Source organism: Aotus nancymaae, unplaced genomic scaffold (genome assembly GCF_030222135.1).
Source record: "Aotus nancymaae isolate 86718 unplaced genomic scaffold, 86718_ANA_hifiasm-v0.15.2.pri h1tg000103l, whole genome shotgun sequence".
Classification (NCBI taxonomy): domain Eukaryota; kingdom Metazoa; phylum Chordata; class Mammalia; order Primates; family Aotidae; genus Aotus; species Aotus nancymaae.
The window spans coordinates 439,144-461,193 of record NW_026988518.1 but is presented as its reverse complement, the minus strand read 5'-3'; the positions used below and the strand labels follow the sequence as shown (position 1 = coordinate 461,193).

Below are 22,050 nucleotides of genomic sequence, written 5' to 3'. Positions count from 1 at the left end.
GGTTCACCTGAGATCAGGAGTTCAAGACCAGCCTGGCCAACATGGCGAAACCCTATCTCTACCAAAAATACAAAAATTAACCAGGTGTGGTGACATGTGCCTGTAGACCCAGCTACACAGGAAGTAGAGGTGGGAGAATTGCTTGAACCCAGGAGGCAGAGGTTGCAGTGAGCCGAGATGCCATTATACTCCAACCTGGGCAACAGAGTGAGACTTCGTCTCAAAAAAAAAAACAAAGAAGAATGAATAAAATAAGTACTTCCTAAATCTGGAATTCTTCCATCTTTTAAATAGGTTGATCAAATTTACAATTTTTACTGTTTTTTAAAGAAAATATTTATACATGAAGGTTCTTTGATTAGAAGCTTGAGTTTCCATAAATGGAGTGGAGGGAAAAAGACAGAACATATTTATTTACAATAATAGTTTAATCACTCATCATGCTAGTTGCCTACAAGAGAGATATGGCTACCGGGCGCAGTGGCTCACACCTGTAATCCCAGAATTTTGGGAGGCAGAGGTGGGCGGATCACCTGAGGTCAGGAGTTTGAGACTAGCCTGAGCAACATGGAGAAACCCCACAGAGAGAGAGAGAGAGAGAGAGAGAGAGAGAGAGAGAGAGAGAGAGAGAGCTAATACAAGTAAAGTATCCTAGTGTTAGTATGAGGAGTAAGATAGCCACACCATGTACTGCTATGACCTCAGCTAATTTTAGCAAACTGAGTGATTAACCATGGAATCTGACCTACTCTAGGTCCTCTGATGTTTTATTTACTGTATATAAAAATTTTAGTTTCAGTGATTTGCATTAGATGTCTACAGAGTGGCTATGTAACCCTTGGGGTATGCACTGATATATCTATTTGGCTACAGAAAGAAAATATAACTTCCTTCCTTCCTTCTTTCCTTCCTCCTTTCCTTCCCTTCCCTTTCCCTTTCATTCTCTTCCCTTCCCTTTCCTTCCCTTCCCTTGCCCTTCCCTTTCCCTTTCACCTTTCCTTTCCCTTCCCTTTCCCTTCCTTTTCCCTTTCTCTTCCCTTTCCCTTCCCTTCTCCTTCCCTTCCCCTTCCCTTCCTTTTCCTTTCCCTTCTCCTTCCCTTCCCCTTCTCCTTCCTTTTCCCTTCCCTTTCTCTGCCCTTCCTTTTCCCTTCCCTTCTCTTTCCTTTCCCTTCCCTTTCCCTTCCCTTCCCCTTTCCTTTCCCTTCCCTTCCCCTTCCCTTCCCTTTCCCTTCCCTTTCCCTTCCCATTACCTTTCCCTTCCCTTTCCCTTCCCATTACCTTTCCCTTCCCTTTCCCTTCCCATTACCTTTCCCTTCCCTTTCCCTTCCCTTCCCCTTCCCTTTCCCTTCCCTTCCCCTTCCCTTCCCTTCCCCTTCCCTTTCCCTTCCCTTCCCCTTCCCTTCCCCTTCCCCTTCCCTTCCCCTTCCCTTCCCCTTCCCCTTCCCTTCCCCTTCCCCTTCCCTTCCCTTCCCCTTCCCTTTCCTTTCCCTTCCCTTCCCTTTCCCTTCCCTTTCCCTTCCCTTCCCCTTCCCTTCCCTTCCCCTTCCCTTCCCCTTCCCTTTCCCTTCCCCTTCCCTTCCCCTTCCCTTCCCCTTCCCCTTCCCTTCCCCTTCCCCTTCCCTTCCCCTTCCCCTTCCCTTCCCTTCCCCTTCCCCTTCCCTTCCCCTTCCCCTTCCCTTCCCTTCCCCTTCCCTTTCCTTTCCCTTCCCTTCCCTTTCCCTTCCCTTTCCCTTCCCTTCCTCTTCCCTTCCCTTCCCCTTCCCTTCCCCTTCCCTTTCCCTTCCCTTCCCCTTCCCTTCCCCTTCCCCTTCCCTTCCCCTTCCCCTTCCCTTCCCTTTCCCTTCCCTTCCCCTTCCCTTCCCTTTCCCTTCCCTTCCCCTTCCCTTTCCCTTCCCTTCCCTTCCCTTTCCCTTCCCTTCCCTTCCCTTCCCCTTCCCTTCCCTTTCCCTTCCCTTTCCCTTCCCTTCCCCTTCCCTTTCCCTTCCCTTTCCCTTCCCTTCCCCTTCCCTTCCCCTTCCCTTTCCCTTCCCATTCCCTTTCCCTTTTCCTTCCTCTTCTCTTCCCTTTCCTTCCCTTTCTTTTCCCTTCCTTTCTCTTCTCTTTCCCTTCCCTTTCCCTTCCCTCCTTTTTCCCATCCCTTCCCTTTCCCTTCCCCTTCCCTTCCTTTCCTTTCGTTTCCTTTCTTTTTCTTTTCTTTTCTGTCTACCTATTTTAGTTTTTTAAGTCTGATATATGTTAACAACATTGAATTATGTTAATATATGAATTACGCTCTCAGTTTGTATGTCAGATAAGTTATAAACAAAAAAGGCATACTCAGAAGAAAACGTAGAGGTTGTAGTTCTGGAAGGGGTTTACAATCACTCCCTCATTTGTTTGCAGTATGTTGCCATGAATTGCACTTTCACCTAAGCTAGGTTAAGTAACTTTACAGGTTATATTATCTTAAATAACAGAGTCTCTATATTACTTTGTAAGGAGAGGTGGAAAAACCAAGAACAGCTCTTTTACCTCACAGAAGTGATCACACTTAAAAGATGAGTTAGAAAGTGCTTGAGATTTGTCCTTTTCAGGAATAACAAGTAGCCTTAGATAGTATGATACTTAGAAAATATTTTCAGAAAAAATAAATACTTAACTCTTTGATGTAAACATGAGTGAGAAAGTTAAGTGCTTTTTTGAAGGAAATTGTGTTGCTCTGGAACAGAGTTTGGCACATATTTTCCTGTAAAAGTTCAGATCACAAATCTTTGCAGCTTTTCAATCAGTGCACTCCCTATCGCAGGGATTCGACTCTGCCGTTGTAGCAGGAAAGCAGCCATGGGTAAACATACGTGAATGGATGTGGCTGTGTTCCAGTAATACTTCATTTACAGAAATGGGAATTGGGCTGGATATACTTTGCCAACCCTTGCTATAGCAAAAACATTTTGAACATATATTTTTAGAAATGCTTCTTCCATCGTCATATTATTTTACCCAAAATAAATAGAACTTGAAATCTTTGAATCACTTTATTACAAAATATTAAAACCAAGACTTTTTAAAATAATGAAATTTATTTAGTTACATTGTTTTCACTGAGAGATATTATCAATATTAATTTTTAGTGAGAGCCAAAAGGTTTTTTTCTACCCACTACAAAATAAAATTTATTATTTAAATATTATTTGTTTCATTTATATCTTATCCTATTTAGTTAATTTTTTGTGTTTTATAATTTACATAGTCTATCAGAACATCATGCATATATATTATACAAACAAATGACTTATTTGGGGAATTACTGGGGCTTTTTCATGAAGGTAGACCACTGATCCAAATACTGTTTTGGAGATTTTAGATGAGTTTTAACCTTTGCACTGCAAGCTCTCTGAATCCTTGTGTAATTATAAAAACAATATTTGTGTAAACCTAATGGGGAACAGGTTGTACAAATATACCCAGACAGCTAATCTCTGCTATTTGTACTTGTTCAAAATAACACCATTTCTCCTGATAATAAATTTAGTAATTCTTGTGAAGATGTAGATATTTATGCTTCTCAGTCACTAAATATTTTAGTTCATGTTTTAATTCTTTGTGTAATTATTTCTTAGTCTATCTCTCATAATTGTAGCTCTAATTTTAAAATGATTTCCCCAATTATAAAATTATGCAAATGTATAAAAAGCATTTTTTTCGATATTTTTGTTTTAAAAAAAATTAGGATTGTACTATCTAAACAATTTTTTAACCTGCTTTTTCCCCCTATTTGTACTATTATGGTGTATATATTCTACCTCCCTGCCTACTGCCATGTTTCAGCCATGATTTTTTCCAGAAGAGATTTTAAAAGCTCTACATTAATGTGTAAAATGTAACAAAGTAAAATAAAGGTGGTTATTAATTTTTTTTTTTGAAATGGAGTCTTGCTCTGTTGCCCAGGCTGGCGCGCAGTGGCGCTATCTTGGCTCACTACAACTTTTGCCTCCTGGGTTCAAGGGATTCTCCTGCCTCAGCCTCCTGAGTAACTGGGATTGTAGGTGCTCACCACCACACCCAGCTATTTTGGATTTTTAGTAGAGATGGAGTTTCGCCATGTTGGTCGGGTGGTCTTGAACTTCTGACCTCAGGTAATCCGCTTGCCTTGGCCTCCCAGAGTGCTGGGATTACAGGCATGAGCCACTGTGCCCAACCAAATATCTTTTGATAGCATCATTTATGTTGGCTTTATAATATGCCAGCTTGCAGATGTACCATAATTTATTTAATCACTGCCAATCATTAGATATTTAGTTGTTGTCAGTTTATTTAATTTCAATAAATGAGGCTGTGATAAACATCCTTACACATAATCTCTGTTTACATCACTGATAATTTTCTCAAAAAAATTTATATAAAATTCCTAGATCAAAAAATATAAATTCTTAATACATTAATGTCAAATTGTATTATAGAAGAAGTACATGTAGTTGCTTAGAGAAGAAATTCTTGTTTTCACTATATAGCATTTATGTCTTTTGCTGAAATCTTTTGTTCACAGAAAATATCCCTATTAGTATATCATCTTTTATTACTTTGTCAGATCTTTAATAAATCAAGCATTATAAATTATAAATAATATATATTAAATTTATAAATGTTACTTTTTTTTCTCTCAAAGAAGCTCCTTAGACATTAAAGATTTTACTCAGTGGAGCTAAACTTTCCTGCCTCACCAGTTATTATTGCCCATTATTAATTGAAAGTTATATTGATGTTTAAAATTTTTATGCATTATATTTCTAATAAACTTGACCATAGTCAGAATTTTCACATTCTAATAATTATAAAGAAGGTTTAAAGTCTGCTTTAAACCAACCAAAACTTTTCTTTCGCAGTACAGTTTTAACTGTAATGTTAAAACTTATGGCAAAATACTTGTAACACAGTGCACAATTCTAAGATGTGTTTTTTAAAAAATAGCCTAACTTGGGTAAAAGTAGAAATGGATGGGCTCTCAGGATTACAAGAACGGCTTTAATAACTAAACCATGAAGAGTAGGGATATAGGCAGTAGTGTGTTGGAGGTGCTTATGCTGGCTCACAAGAGCTGATTGTGCACATCTTTTCCCACTTCCATGTTCAATGTTGTCGTGTTGGTAATTTAAGATTGTCCATGTTGGGATTATTTCCACCAGAAAGTTAGCAAACACTCCAAGTCAGGGGTTCCCACCACCCTAGTTAGTTGTTAAATCTTTGTTAACACATCACTGGGCTTGAGCAGACATCAATCGGGTTCAGATGCCTCCAGAGCTGCTGTTAGAATCCTGAATTCTACGTCTATAGAGGTTGACTTCTGTCAGTGAAGACTAGCTTTCTCAGTGTGGTAAGATAATTGTCCCATGGTATCAAGTTTTACATACTGTCACATACTTTCTGACACTGTAGAGAAACTTGCTTTCTCAGTTGCAGTTGGAAAAAATACTACAGAAGGTCTCTGCCCAGATGCCTACCACTGGGTACTTAATTCAGGGGTGAGGATGGGGATCATGGTAAATGAGGTTATATAAGAATTTGCACATCCCAGAGTTGCTATGTGAATTGGAATGAGTTTCCAGGGAAAAGAGAAAGAGATATTACAGAGCAGCCAGCTCATAATGTTTACTATACTTGCTAAAATACAAAATTCAGCTACATTGGAATACAGAATAGTGCCAAAACAGCATTAGGTTTGTGGAGTTATTTTAAATATAAGTGGAAAATCAAGATTTTTAAATACTTTAAATAAAACACCTGTTTTCAATGTAGTAATTTAAGTTCTACAATGAGTTTTTTTAAATGTGCTTTTTATTTAGGGTTTGAACTACAGTTCCGATTAGGCCCAACTTTACAGGGAAAAGCAGTTACCGTGTATACAAATTACCCATTTCCTGGAGAAACATTTAATAGAGAAAAATTCCGTTCTCTGGATTGGGAAAATCCAACAGAAAGAGAAGATGATTCTGATAAATACTGTAAACTTAATCTGCAACAATCTGGTTCATTTCAGTATTATTTCCTTCAAGGGTAAGTCAGGTGCTTTGTATATGAGAAAAAAAGTTAATTTATTCTGTAATTTGAAGTTACCTAACTTGTAAATGTTACTGTATGAACCATGGCAGTGCAGTTTTTACAGTGCTTTCTTGAGATACAAATAGAATATTGTTTTTTGATTTCTAGAAAATAATTGTATGGCCCATTGCAAAGTAGCATGTAAATGTATTTTAAGTAATACCTTAAAACTCTGTAGTCATTTCATGCAACCTGATTATAGGTTGCTGTTTATTTTCATGCCCTCGTTATTACTGATAAGTTTTAGTTTATTTATTTTTCATTAAACCAACATTATTGGATATTTTGTATGTTATATATGTAATTATGTAGGTTGTAAAAGGGTAAAAGTAGCTTTTCCATTAAGTTTTATTGCAACTTTTAAAATGATTTTATGTGCTTAGAAATAAATATATTTTATTTGGGACAATTAACCTTTTAGTTAGAGTCAGACTACATTATATGAGGATTATTTTTTCTCTCACTGACTGAAAAGTTTTTGTTTTGTTTTTTCTCTTAGAAATGAGAAAAGTGGAGGAGGTTACATAGTTGTGGACCCCATTTTATGTGTTGGCGCTGATAATCATATGCTACCCTTGGACTGTGTTACTCTCCAGACATTTTTAGCTAAGTGTTTGGGACCTTTTGATGAATGGGAAAGCAGACTTAGGGTTGCAAAAGAATCAGGTAATGTCAGCTTGCTTTCTTTTTCTTATTAAAAAAAAATAAACATAATTATCCTCTGTGATACAGATTTCAAAGGTTTTATTAGTCTGTTCTCTCGTTGCTGTAAAGAACAACCTGAGACTGGGTAATTTATAAAGAAAAGAGGTTTGACTCACAGTTCCACAGGCTGTATAGGAAGCATGGCTGGGGAGGCCTCAACAGTCATGGTGGAAGGCAAAGGGGAAGCAGGCACATCTTACATGGGCAGAGAAGGAAGAAGAGAACAAAGTGGGAGGTGCTACACACTTTTAAACAACTAGATCTTGTGAAATCTCACTGTCTATCATGAGAATAACAAGGGGAAAATCCACTCCCGTGATCCAGTCACCTCTCACCAGGCCCCTCCTCCAACATTGGAGATTACAATTCAACATGAGATTTGGTCAGGGACACAAATCCAAACCATATCCTTTGGCCTCCACTTTTAATTTTGTTTCTTAATATATTTAGTAATATAATAGAACCATATGAAATTTTTGATACTTAACCATTTTTAACCTATAAAAATGGCAAATTTTGTGGTTCAGCTTAAGAAATGAAGGAAAGCTATAATGAAATAATTATCATTTCTAAGACTTTACCACATAAAAATCAGAATAAGCTACTGAAAAGTGAAGGAAAATTTATTATTATATATCATTTGAATTCAACAAATATTGATTAACCATCTTTTGTGTAGAAGATATGTGCTACCATACATACTAAGAGCAGAATGAAACAAGTTATATTTTACTCTTAAGCAAAGGGCAATATTAATTTTTTCTTTTTTTTTTTTTTTTTTTGAGACAGGGTCTCACTCTGTCACCCAGGCTGGAGTGCAGTGGTACAATCTCAGCCCATTGCAGCCTCCACCTCCTGGGTTCAAGCAATTCCTGTGTTGTAGCCTCCCGTGTAGCTGTGATTACAGACCTGCACCACCATGCCTAGCTAATTTTAGTATTTTTAGTAGAGACGGGGTTTCACCATGTTGCCCAGGCTGGTCTTGAATTCCTGACCTCAAGTAATACGCCCATCTCAGCTTCCCAAAGTTCTGGGATTATAGGCATAAGCTGCTGTGCCCAGCCACACACACACACATATGTATATTAAATATATATAATTAAAACATATATATTTTTTAAGACAGGGTCTCACTGTGTCACCCAGACTGCAATGCAGTGGCCCAATCTATTTTTTGTAGAGATGAAGTCTCACTGTGTTGCCCAGGCTGGTCTTGAACTCCTGGTCTCAAGGAATCCTCTTGCCTTAGCCTCCCAAAGTGCTGGGATTACAGGTGCAAGCCACTGCACCTGACCTCAATATTAATTTTCTGCTTTTGAGTATTGTATGAAGAAAGGAATAAGAAGTTCACTGACATAATTAAAACAGAATACAAGTACTATAAAACATTAAAAGTAGTAGAAAAACATGTGTTGATACACTGTTAGAAGATAAATTTTCTACATGTAAGTATATATATTTTCTAATAACCAGGCAGTATGTGTGAATTTTTTCAAATATCATCTCATTATCTCTGTCTTGTATATGAGGACACTGATGTCTTGAAAGATTTAAATAAACTTGCTTAAAGTCTCTTGAGGTAGTTAGGATTTAAACCCAAGTGTTTGACTTCTTTTCCAGTAGCATGCTTACCTTGCTATTTGTAATTACTTAAGAAAGTTTATATTTTCTTCATTTTAGGCTGGTGTAGTTTGTTTGTTTTTACAGTGGTCTTTGTTTTTTTGCTTTGCAGGTTACAACATGATTCATTTTACCCCACTGCAGACTCTTGGACTATCTAGGTCATGCTACTCCCTTGCCAATCAGTTAGAATTAAATCCTGACTTTTCAAGACCTAATAGAAAGTACACCTGGAATGATGTTGGACAGCTAGTGGAAAAATTAAAAAAGGAATGGAATATTCTTTGTATTACTGATGTTGTCTACAATCATACTGGTATGAGCTTCATTGACTACCTTCGTAAAGTTTTTTTGTCAAAAAAGCATAGACTTTATTTTATTTTAGATTAACATGGGAGCATAAAAACATTTATAACTATTATACTTTAACTCCATTTTGCATATTGACTACATTTGCAAGAATTACAGTCTGAAATAGCATAAACTAAAAAGCAGTTAAACAGTTTCTAAAATATTTAGAACATTCTCACTCATTGTCAGTTTGTCTGTTTTTTTTTACGTTAAAATTTGATCTTTGCCTTATTGGAACTATGAAGAAATCTAAATCTGAATAGCCCTTTTTATAATACACAGTCATTGTTTGTACTTGCAAAACTGGATTAAGAAATCACTGGTATTCTTACACGTTTTTCAATTGCCAAAGAAAATTCAGCATATTTCTGCTTAGCCTTGAAATTTCCACCAACCAGACAGAGACATTGCGTACCACCCACACTCTTCTCCTTGGCTTTCCCAAGTCCCCAGGGAAATCTCAGCTGGAAGCCCGAATGACATGTCCACATTCCTCTGTGGCTTGCTGTGTTACAGCTGTGCTGCAGGTGAAACAATTCCCCTGCTGAACCCATGAGGAGGTTGAGCACTACCTTCATAAATTTTGATGAGAATTTATACATACACACAAACGGGAGAAGGGAAGGGAAGAAAGAAAGGGAAGGGAAAGTAAAGGGCTAGCATAAATTTTAAAAACACAAATGATGATTAGATGTCCTTCCATTTTAAAAATTAGTATTTTGTCTTTCAAAGGTAACATTCTTAATTGAGGATAAAGTCAATATCTAAGTATTTTGCATCTGATGCTTATAAATACAGGAGAGTGATCATAGAAGGAACATAATGATCACATATTTCAACTTAGAGTACAATAGCCCTCCCTTACTTGTGGTTTTGCTTTCTGAGGTTTTAGTTACCTACAGTCAATCACATTTCAAAAATATTAAGTAATTCCAGAAATAAGCAATTCCTAAGTCTTAATTTTCATGCTGTTTTAAGTATCATGAAACACTCTCATGCCATCCTGCTCTGTTCCACCTGGAATATGACTCATCCCTTTGTCCAGTGTATCCATGCTGTAAACACTATCTGCCCGCTAGTCATTTAACAGCCTGCTCAGTTATCAAAAAACAAAATATATAGTATATACATTTGTAGTTTTATATATGTAAAATATATATCTGTAGTTTTACACATTCACTTGGGGTGATACCTTGGAAGGTATCCCCTAAGGATAAGAGGGAACTACTATTAATACTTTCCCAAGTAATACGTGGATCCTGTATTAGCAGAAGCTCTGGCACTACAGTACTATAGCACATATGAAAAAACTAAATGACTTCTATTATTTGGTGAGAAAATTATTAGTAAACTCTCAGAAGTTACTCTGAAAATTATGTCTTTTACATGTTAAAAGAGCTTATTAAAGTTAGTCGCTTTGGTTCTCAAGATTCCTTAGCAATATCAAATTTTCCCAACTAGCGATCCTTGAGGAAATGATTCTCCCTCATCTGTCAGAGGAACTGGGCCTGGCCTGATGAAATCTGGCCATGAGAAGCTTTGGGTTTAACCCAGTTCACCTTAGAAGTGTTATCTTGCATGTATCTACAATATAGAAAAGTTTGGAAACCACTGATTTGCGTATGTGAAGAACAATAATTCTAGTCGGTACAAACATTTAAAAGATAGAATCTACTGTTTCATAAAACAGTTCTCCAAGTAACCATAGGAACTGTGAAGATATTTAAAAGCTCATAGATCTGGTTCATCAATGTAAATAAAAATCTCCAATGATAATGGCAAAGTTAGGTAAAGAAATAGGTGCATTCTAAAATTTGCATGTACCTAGAAACCAAGCCTCAAAGACTACAGTGAAAGCTTTGTAATATCCAAGAACTCAGTATTCTTCACTTGAAAATTTGAAATTAAGCCAGGTGCTGTAACTTGCCCCTGTAATCCCAGCTACTTGGGAGGCTGAGGTGGGAGGGTCACTTGTGGCCAGGAGTTTGAAACCAGCCTGGAACACATAGTGAGACCCCCATCTCTTACTTAATAATGTAAAAAAATTATATTTAAAGGAAAATTTGACAGTCTTGGTAATCACTTTGAGATCTATAATATTATTGACATCAAATTTATCAAACCACATAACGGCATTTTATTAGTTACAAATTATATGAGTTAGGATATGGCTTAAGCAGCTGTAACAGAAAAATATAGGGATTTAAGGCTAAACTTGTATTTATTTCTTACAGAAGATTAGATAGGCATTCCAGATGAGAATGATAGTGCAGTGGTGTTAGGGAACTAGTTTCTTTCTCTCATGTTGCTCTGCAGTTCTCTAACACTTTGCTTCAAACTCTTAGTCAAATACGGCTGTTCCAGCTCCTGCTACCACGTTCTCCCCTGTGGAAGTGGGGAAAGGGCAGTCTTTTAGGGTATGGTAGATATTACTGTGTTCACATTACATCACACAGGATTTTGTCTCTTGCCATACCTGCCTTAAAGGAGACCTGCAATGTAGTCTTGAGTTTGTCAGCTATGTGTAAAGTTGAACCTTGGGAATTTTATTACTAAAGAAAGAGAGAATAAAATTTGGACTACAGGAGTAGTCTCTGCCACAGACTATATTTCTGAAACATTTGAGAGACTCTGTGCAATGTAAAAGAAGTAAACCTTGCCACAGCCTTACTTGAAAAGTGTTGCAAATCATAATATCCTTTCTGTGAAACAAATTTTCTTTTAAAAAAGTATTATCCAGCAGAATTCAACTTCTGGAATGGTTATGTGAAGGCTTCACACACTCTGTGCAGTGAAACAACCCTAACTGGTGAAAATTATTTTAAGACAATCACTTAAATCCCCTGGAAATTGTCCAAAGGACATTTAGTATATGGAGAAACATATGAAAATCTACTAAATCTTAGTAAGAAAAAGTATGTGTGGTGATTGAACCAAGACCTGCTCCATTATCTTACGCAAATCCCTGTTACAGAAGCTCTAACACAGGTGCTCTACTCCTGGTGTGTATGGCCAAGAGGGAGACATTCCTCCCAACTCCCAGCCTGTGAGTGTTTCTAATTCCCTGCACTGACCCTGTGTTGCGGAAGCTCTTTTTTTTTTTTTTTTTTTTTGAGACAGAGTCTCGCTCTGTTGCCCAGGCTGGAGTGCAGTGGCAAAATCTTGGCTCACTGCAGCCTCCACCTCCCAGGTTCAAGAGATTCTCATGCCTCAGCCTCTCTAGTAGCTGGGATTACAGGTATGAGCCACCATGCCTGGCTAATTTGTGTATTTTTAGTAGAGATGGAGTCTTACCATATTTGCCAGGTTGGTCTCAAACTTCTGACCTCAGATAAGCCACCTGCCTCAGCCTCCCAAAGTGCTGGGATTACAGGCATGAGCCACTGTGCCCGGCCATGTTGCAGAAGTTCTATTCCAAGTAGGCAGGTGGAGAAAAATCTCCCTTCCTCCATGCAGCCCCTACTTGCAAAGCCAACATCCTTTCCAGATTTAGCAGGCCAAGAATACTGGGAACCCAATTGGCCTGGAAAAGGTCTTGGTTCAGATGCCAAGACTCTTGCTGTTCTTATCTTAAATAAATGTTTCTCCTTATGCTGAATGCCCTAGGATAATTTCCAGGGACTAAATGATTGTTTTTAAAATTATTTTCACCAGTTAAATTGTTTTGCTGGGGACAGTGTTTATTGAGTTTCTTACTGTATCACTCCAAAAGTCCATATTTATTTTTTAATATAGATGTGTGTTAAAAAATAGTTTGGAGTTTGACTTTTCTTTTATGTAGAATTAGAAAAACATACTTTTCATTACGTATTTAGAATTCTTTCATTTTATAGTTGATTTGTATTTCAAAATATTGAGAAAATAAACAGTTTTAGGATTTTGCTATTTTAAAAATTGGGGACCAGGTGCAGTGGCTCACACCTGTAATACCACCACTTTGGGAAGATCACTTGAGGCCAGGAGTTTGAGACCAGCCTGCTCAATATAGTGAGACCTGATCACTACAAAAAATATTTTTAAGGCTGGGCACAGTGGCTCACGCCTGTAATCCCAGCACTTTGGGAGGCCGAGGCAGATGGATCACCTGAGGTCGGGAGTTTGAGACCAGCCTGGACAACATGTTGAAACCCTGCCTCTACTAAAAATACAAAAACTAGCCAGGCATGGTGGCAGGCACCTGTAATTCCAGCTACTAGGGAGGCTGAGGCAGGAGAATCACTTAAACCCAGGAGGTAGAGGTTACAGTGAGCCGACATCGTGCCACTGCACTCCAGCCTAAGTGACAGAGCAAGACTCTGTCTCAAAAATACACACACACACACACACACACACACACATATATATATATATATATATATTTTTTTTAATTAACTGGATGTGTTGGCATACACTTGTAGTCTTGACTACTTGAGAGGCTGAGGCAGGAGGATCACTTGAGCTCAAGAGTTCAAGGCTGCAGTGAACTATGATTGTACCACTATACTCCACCCTGGGTGACAAAGAAAGACCCTGTCTCAAAAATAATGAGTGAGGGCAGCATTGATATTTATCCTTTTTTATTTTTATTTATTTATTTATTTTTGAGACAGGGTCTCATTCTGTCACCCAGGCTGTAGCGCAGTGGCACAATCTCATTTCACTGCAACCTCCACTTGCTGGGCTCAAGTAATCCTCCCACCTTAGCCTCCTGAGTAGCTGGGACTTTAGGCACATGCCACCACACGCAGCTAATTTTTAAAAATTTTTGTAGAGATGAGGTCTCACTGTGTTGCCCAGACTGGTCTCAAACTCTTAGGCTCCAGTGATACTCCTTCCTTGGCCTCCCAAAGTTCTGGGATGACAGGTGCGAGCCACTGCACCTAGCCCCAATATTTATTCTTTATAAGTGGAAATCCTAATTGGATATAAGTTATTACTACATTTTGTCTTTTTAAAAAATACCTTGAATTTCAGTGATTGTGATGGTGAATCTCAGAGGAACTATCTTGATGCAAATTTTGAGAATTACCAATTTAACCTTTATTACAACATCTCTGTTCCTTATTATGTACCCGGTCTTCATCTGAGTGTTTATTATGGATATGACTAAATACTAAGTAAGTAAATAATTTACTAAATAAATGACTGACACTAGAAATAATAATTATTCTAAAATTATGTAAGGGTGCTCAGCTAAGTAAATGAAGGATGAGCACATTGATTTCAGTAGCAGAGCAATGTGGTAAAGATTGCTTATTCTAAAGAGGGACTTGACCAAGTTGATTCCTGACTGACTTTGGCTGAGTTACTTAACTCTCTGTGCTTCAGTTCCCCATTTGTTAAGAGAACATAACAGTATGTCCTAATTTGTGTGGTAGGAAGTGAGAAATAATAAATTAGTATATTTAACTGCTTAGAATAATTTCTGCTATGTGGTAAATATTCAATAATTGTTATTACTTGTTATTTTATGTACACTAATCACTCATGCTCTTTAATATGAATTCAGGGAGAATTAGTCCATTTAAAAGATCAAACAAATTCCATATAACTTTCATTTGTTTTAAAATTAAAACAAATTATCTTTTTTAAAATAAATAGATATGAGGTCTCACTGTGTTACCCAAGCTGGTCTTATATTCCTGTAGGCTATCCTTCTACCTCCACTCCCACAAAGTGCTGGGATTATAGGTATGAGCCACTGTGCCTGGCCAAAGCAAATTATCTTCCATGTTGTAAATATTTGGAATACTTTGCCAAACTCCTGATTCCGAAACATAAGCTACATTTGTATTCCTTGGGCATATTTCTTTTAGCACTTTCTCAGCCTTGCTTTTATCCAGTTTATCAAAACAACATATTTCATTGACCCTTTAAGATTAGCCATACAAAAATGTTACCTATGAGAGAACTGCTTTTTGTTTCATCATGATTTTCCAAGCAGAATTAAAGTTTTAAAAAAATATATGGTGAAGTGGATGATAGGATACCATAACCAAAGAAATAATTTTTCCTATGATGGTATCATTATAAAATATTGATGTCTAATATAGAAAATAATGAGTTGTATATGTTTATATTTTATTTCACCTCTAAACATAGATACAGTTTCAATTTAATTATGAGATTTTCCTTTGTGTCTCCTTTTTCCTTCAGCTGCTAATAGTAAATGGATCCAGGAACATCCAGAATGTGCCTATAATCTTGTGAATTCTCCACACTTAAAACCTGCCTGGATCTTAGACAGAGCACTTTGGCATTTCTCCCATGATGTTGCAGAAGGGAAATACAAAGAAAAAGGAATACCTGCTTTGATTGAAAATGATCATCACATGAATGTCAGTATGTACAGAAGAGTACCACACTAAAACAGGAAAAGTCTCTAAAGTACCTGTTAAATATATGGTTGAAAATTACTTAGAATCTATATTTTAATATGATAAACAGTATTTGCTGAAATGATTTTAAATAAATATATGTATATATGTATTTTTTAACTATTGACATTTTTCAGTCCATCCGAAAGATAATTTGGGAAGATATTTTTCCAAAGCTTAAACTCTGGGAATTTTTCCAAGTAGACGTCAACAAAGAAGTTGAGCAATTTAGAAGACTTCTTACACAAGGTAAAGAATATATACTAGAATGTTCCTATCAACTTTAAGAAATTTAATATTGCTTATTAAGGGAAAACTGTCTTTTGGGTAATGTCATTATTAAATATGTCATTGTATGATATTTGTATTATTTTTGATATTCTAAAACTGATTCTGTAAGCTGAGAGTTAGCAGAGACATCTAAGGGCATGTCATAATAATACATAACACAATTACTTCCCCTGGGTACTGTATCTTACTGATAGTTCCATAGAATGCTCAGAATATTGTGGAACCCAGTACATAGTTGTTAAATGTATGCATGGGAAGTAGGTAGAACAGAATATTTCAGCTGAGAAAGGCTCAAAACAAGTTTTGAAACTGAGAGACGTGATGATAGTCTACTGTTGTCTATAGTAAGAATCTTAACTGACATAGAGGAGCTTCCAGCTGATTTTGCCCACTGTTAAGGCCACTTAACCACTAGTGATACTGAAGCCGGATATTGGCAAGATAACAAAAGGTAAATAAATGAGTCTTCTGTTAAGGATATAACTAATCAAGAAGTTAATGTGCCCCCCAACAAAATAGGATAGGGAAAAAATAGGTGAAATTAGAAGGTAGGGTTTGTAGGAGACAAATTAAAAAGGATTATTAAGAACCTATCTGTATTTCACAAAGGACAACCTAGCAGTAAGGATCTTGGGAAGAACTTAAAGATGTTTTCTTCTCCTCCATAAAACAGAACTAAAGTAGGACAAAGAAATAGTGCCTTTGAAGTTTTAGGATGCTCAGTCAGATTCACACATCAACTTCTGCAATTGTGTAACACTTTAATACAGGAATTTTTAATATTAACTTTTCTTCCTGTTTCATTTTACTAAAGGGCCTCTATCTTCCCTCCCCACAATAAGTTGCATTATTTACATGAAATAATATGTGATCATTGAAAAGAGAAAAAACCCAATAGTTCAAATGTGTAACGAAATAGAATGTATGACCTCCTCTCTCCCAAAACCCTACCTCTCAGCTACTACATATTGTTTCTTGTATTTAAGACTCTTTTTGAAAAAAAATTGAATTTTGAATTTTATGTATAATTTTATGTAATTCTGTATATGTATGTACATAAGTTTTATATTTTTTATTTTTTACACATGCAAATAGTACTAGAACATAAACTGTCAACAACTTGTTCTTTTAGTTGACAATATGAATTTATTATAGCTAATTATTTCTTTTAACCCCTATATAGAAATATCCTATTTTTAAAGGACTTGAATTTATTTAACTAGTCTTTTTTGATAGGTTGTTTCCAGTTTTTTCTTTTTTCATTTATTCATTCAATGCATATTCATTGAACCACCTACTACTATGTGCTAGACAATCCCCCAGGCATGAGGATTCAGTGGTAAACAGAACAAAGTCCTTACCCTAGGTAAACTTCCAGTCTCATAAGCTGTACTGCAGAAAATACATCCCTGTTACTTACTTATATGAGTCAATCTGAAGGATAAATTATATTAAACATGAATTAATGAGTCAAAAGGGTATAGAAATTTCAAATATAATAAATTTCTTTTCACAGCAAGTTATACCAACTTAATATTATCACTAACATCAGATACCATTAACCTTTATCGTGTTTGTCAATCAGACAAAGCATACCTTATTTTAATTTACATTTCTTTGCTTATGAATGAAGTATATTTATATACATTAATTCACTATTTTTATTTCTTCCATTATTTGCCTGTTAATGTTTCTTCTGATTTTTCTATTGGGTGGTTTGTCTCTTTTTTATATTGACATTATTATTGATTATTTCTTATTACACAGGCCTCAACTCTATCCTCCTAGTATACGCTTGGTCTTTTAACTCTTGTTTGTGGTGACTTTTTTTTCAATGTAGTCAAGCTTTTCAATCTCTGATGGCTTCTGATTTCGTATTATGCTTAGAAAAGACCTTCCATCAACATTCTCTTTTCTTCTAATCTTATATTTTTACATTTGAATATTTAATATACCTGAAATTTATTTTTGTATATTTTATAAAGAAGATATTTTTTATTTGGATTTTTTAAATTATATTGAGTTGAAAATCCATTTCTTTATACTGATTTGAAGTACCACCATAACACTTCACAGTGTATGGTAATATGCAAAATATGCCTCTGTTATCTATGCTCTTCCACTGGTCCATCTCCTTTATTCTATCAATACTAAAGTCTATTAATTTATACTGATGGCATAGCTTTTTCTCTTTTTCAGACATTTTTTGGCAGTTTTCATATATTTACTCTTCCTGATGAACTTTAGAAACTGAATTTTAAGAATTGATTTATATTTTATGCTGTTTTGTGAGGCGAACGTAATAATCACTACGCTATGGAAACTCATTATTTTATGTTATCTTGGTGGTGTTTTTATAAGTCATTTCAAAGTCTCTTTAGAATAAGCCAGATATAAATTAATTAGTTAACATAAAATCAAGTTCAGTGGAGGCAATCCTGTACCAGTTCTTGATTTTATTACAAACAAATTCCAGAAAAACAGTAAAAATTTTCCCCAAAACCATTTATTTCCTTTTTAATTTTTAAATTATTATCTAAGGACTGTAGTAGTAGAAATGTAGAATGTAGAAAAGGGGGGAAAAAAGTATTAAAACAAACCTGTGTGCTGCTTTTAGAGAATACAAAGAAAGTCAGGTTGTTATCATAAGACTTTTGGAAGCAAACTTCAAAAGCAATCTTGAAAAAGAACTCCTGTGGTTAGAATATTTCGTAGCACCTGGGAGCAAAACGGGTTCCACTGAAGTCCTTAATGTGCTCAATCAATCAATCAATCAGTCAATCAAGTGAATGCTGATTTAGGCAGAAAACTGGGGCTGGGATTGAAATGATAGGAATCCTGTGTCTGTCTTTTATGTTATTTTGTCTCTCTGTTATCTTTCTCCCCGCACCCGTCCCGCGCACGTGTGTGTGTGTGCACGCACATAGAGAAAGATGGGAAGGGGAGGAGGTAGGAGGATACTTGTGAAAAAAATATTTGTTTTATTTTCAATGAAAAATTGTAGGCCAAAAATTAGAAATTAGTGACAGTTATAATCTCTTTGTGGATATTTGCATTTAATATACATCTTTTCTTTCTTTTAGGAAATAGGAGAGTAACCAAGTCTGATCCAAACCAACATCTTAAGATTATTCAAGATCCTGAATACAGACGGTTTGGCTGTACTGTAGATATGAACATTGCACTAGCAACTTTTATACCACATGAGTATGTAATGTGTGTTTTATGTGAAATAAATAATATTACTTACAAATCTTTATGGCTAGTATGATTTTCATACTACTTATTAAAAATGCTTAGTAGAAAATGAAGTAATTCACCATAATTCTACTGTTTCAGCACATGACATTGTCCCACTTTTTCTGTGTGTGGGCCATGTTCCTATACATGTATATAAAAATTTCTACAACTGAAAAACATCATCAACCATAATTAAAATCCTGATGAATATATTTAAGGTTTATGTGACCCTTATTAGAAAATTTTTAAATGTAGAATCTGTAAAGCCATTAAATACTGTATCTGCATTTCTCTATCTGCTCTAGCAATGGGCCAGCAGCAATTGAAGAATGCTGTAATTGGTTTCATAAGAGAATTGAGGAATTAAATTCAGAGAGGCATCAACTCATTAACTATCATCAGGAACAGGTTTTACTTATTTTTGAACTGCTGCTTTTCTTTGCATCTTAATACTATTTTGTTGTTGTCTTGATGATGATGATCTAACAGTATTTAATGTTTTTCAGGCAGTTAATTGCCTTTTGGGAAATGTGTTTTATGAACGACTGGCTGGCCATGGTCCAAAACTAGGACCTGTCACTAGAAAGCATCCGTTAGTTACCAGGTATTGCGTTTTTGTTTTCTTCTTATTGATAGTTGACAATTGAAAATAGTATTTAACTTTTGAAATCAACCTAAATGTTTTATTTAACGTGTGACTTCAGTACGTTTCTTAAATTGAAATAGAAATTTTGATTTGGACATAGGCTTAATATTAACTATTTTGTTAGGCAAATATTTTGTTAGAGAAACTGTCATCAGCATGAACAAATTTATAGTTATTATTTACAATGTTTTTGGAAGACTGCATACCTAGTAACAAATTCAATATTAATCAAATTAAGCAAGCATCTAGCTCCTTAATAAGTGATATGAAGCATAGGTTGGGCAACTAGAGTGCAGTAAAAGCCTTTGCATATCTTTACTTAGTCTTTTTTTAAAAAGTCTTTGCAAAGTAACATCAATGCTCAATGCCTCAATTATTATTATTATTATTATTATTATTATTATTATTATTTTTGAGATACAGTCTCGCTCTGTTGCCCAGGCTGGAGTGCAGTAGTGTGATCTCAGCTCACTGCAACCTCCGCCTCCTGGGTTCAAGTGATTCTCCTGCCTCAGCCTCACAAGGAGCCAGGACTACAGGTGTGCGCCACCATGCCCGGCTAATTTTTGTAGTTTTAGTAGAGGTGGGATTTCCCCATGTTGGCCAGGCTGGTGATCCGCACACCTTGGCCTTCCACAGTTCTGGGATTACAGGTGTGAGTCACTACAATCGGCCACCTCGATGATTTTTAAAAGTAATTTTATGAGGTTTTAAAAATTATTTAAAATGTTAGCCAGATATGCTGTTGTGTTAACTCCCTGTTCCTCACAGCCCACTAGCTTTACTCAAAAAGCCTATTCTTCAATAGGCTTTTTGACCTTTATTGAAGTTTTTTTCTATAAATGACATCAAATCAAACTAATTTTATTCATTATAAAAGAAGTTTAGTTTTAATACTGCAAATTCAAATTCTCTCCAAGAAGTTTCTTTGTATGGATTTAATATTTAATTATATTTCCATAGATATTTTACTTTCCCATTTGAAGAAATGGACTTCTCCATGGAAGAATCTATGATTCATCTCCCAAATAAAGCTTGTTTTCTGATGGCACACAATGGATGGGTAATGGGAGATGATCCTCTTCGAAACTTTGCTGAACCAGGTATATCATTTTTAACTTCTCTGTGGATAGGGAAATAATAGTTCATGGCAAGGTCAAAATAAAATCTGCTTTATAGATTTTCTTCCCTATTAGTCTATTGGTTTTTAAACTATTTCACCATAAAGGTACCAGAGGTACATACAATTTGAGAAAGAAAACATGGAGAAAGAAAAACGAAAAAAGAAGTTCATCTTCTTTCCTCTCTTTTGCCTTCCTACCTCTTACCTTCTCAAACAAAATAGCTTTTATGTATCTGTTTTCTATATTGTGGGTCTACATAAGCTCTTATTTGGACAGAATATTATTGCATTTTTACAAAGAAGTTTGAAACCACTGCTATTACAGTTACATTGCCGTAGGAGACATTTTCACTCATTGGCCAGAGGTATTAAGACATTTCAGTGGCAATTAAACTAGAACCTAATGGTTTTAGGTCCCCCCTCACTCTTAGTGTCTTGTTTTTCTATAGCTGTTTCAATACCAGGAAGAATGTTGCAGGGGCCCATTGATATATTTATTTTTTAACATTTAAAACTAGGAGTCTATTTTCATGACATTAAAATTAATTCAGAAATCTTATGGGTTTTTTTTAAAGAGTATAAATTTATGTTTAAGTGTCTCTGCCCTCTTTTTTCTAGCCATTCTAAACGAAAACAAGCCATTCTTCTGTATGCCATGGATTTAATATAACCTGTTGCCAAAAATAAGTAGAAGGGTGGAGATGGAGCTTTAAATGTTTTTGGTAGAACTATAATTTTAAAAGGCCTATGATATTAACATTTCTGTTTTTCCTTATGAAGTGACTTGGGTTTTTGAAATTGAGGACAAATTTTTAGAAGAGACTATAAGTTAGAATTTTTATAGAATAGCTATGAGAAATTGTTATTAATTTTTTAAAACTTTATCTCATGCCACTTTAGATATAATTTTAACCAATATATCATTTGTGGCAGAAATGATTAAAGCAATTTAAAAACCACAGTGTTTTCTTGAAGTAATTGTTTTCGTTTTATTTCTTGAACCATTGAAAGCAATCTCTTTTCTTAACAGGTTCAGACGTTTACTTAAGGAGAGAACTTATTTGCTGGGGAGACAGTGTTAAATTACGCTATGGGAATAAACCAGAGGACTGTCCTTATCTCTGGGCACACATGAAAAAATACACTGAAATAACTGCAACTTATTTCCAAGGAGTACGTCTTGATAACTGCCACTCAACACCTCTTCATGTAGCCGAGGTACAGAAAAACAATTTATCTACATTAAGAAAAGAAATTCAGCATTCTTTCCTAGCTTTCCTTAAGTAGACTATGCAGGTGAATGTTTCCTTTTGCTAGATGGATACCACCATTCATTTGGTGGTAATATTTAACACTATTGTATAGTTTGCATAATTCTAACAATCTTTTGATGCAGTTGTTATGGAATTCTGGGCTATAAAATATTTAGCTAGTTAATTTAAAAATTTTAATTTAGGGAAGTTGATCATACTGTTTCTGATAATATGGAGCACAACCGTATTGGCTACTGTAAAACATAAAATGTTAATTTTTCTTATTTTTCGGCTGCTTTCAATATGTATTAGAAGTGACAGTAAAGGTGAATAGCTTATTACATATTATAGTGGCTATTTAAACATTAACAATATAGCATATTGAAGCCA

General features: G+C 35.6%; 1 protein-coding gene across 3 annotated transcripts in view; it reads left to right on the top strand.

Annotated features, from left to right (window-relative positions):
* AGL (amylo-alpha-1, 6-glucosidase, 4-alpha-glucanotransferase) overlaps positions 1-22,050 on the top strand; it is a 70,141-nt gene that overhangs the window by 4,999 nt on the left and 43,092 nt on the right. For all 3 annotated transcript variants that reach the window (XM_012458462.3, XM_064370212.1, XM_012458461.2), the window contains exons 3-12: positions 5,820-6,030; positions 6,575-6,741; positions 8,513-8,716; positions 14,887-15,068; positions 15,245-15,356; positions 18,482-18,605; positions 18,944-19,046; positions 19,145-19,242; positions 20,248-20,387; positions 21,438-21,625. In XM_012458462.3, the coding sequence (XP_012313885.2) occupies positions 5,820-6,030; positions 6,575-6,741; positions 8,513-8,716; positions 14,887-15,068; positions 15,245-15,356; positions 18,482-18,605; positions 18,944-19,046; positions 19,145-19,242; positions 20,248-20,387; positions 21,438-21,625 (1,529 nt within the window). The remainder of the gene's footprint in view (positions 1-5,819; positions 6,031-6,574; positions 6,742-8,512; positions 8,717-14,886; positions 15,069-15,244; positions 15,357-18,481; positions 18,606-18,943; positions 19,047-19,144; positions 19,243-20,247; positions 20,388-21,437; positions 21,626-22,050) is intronic.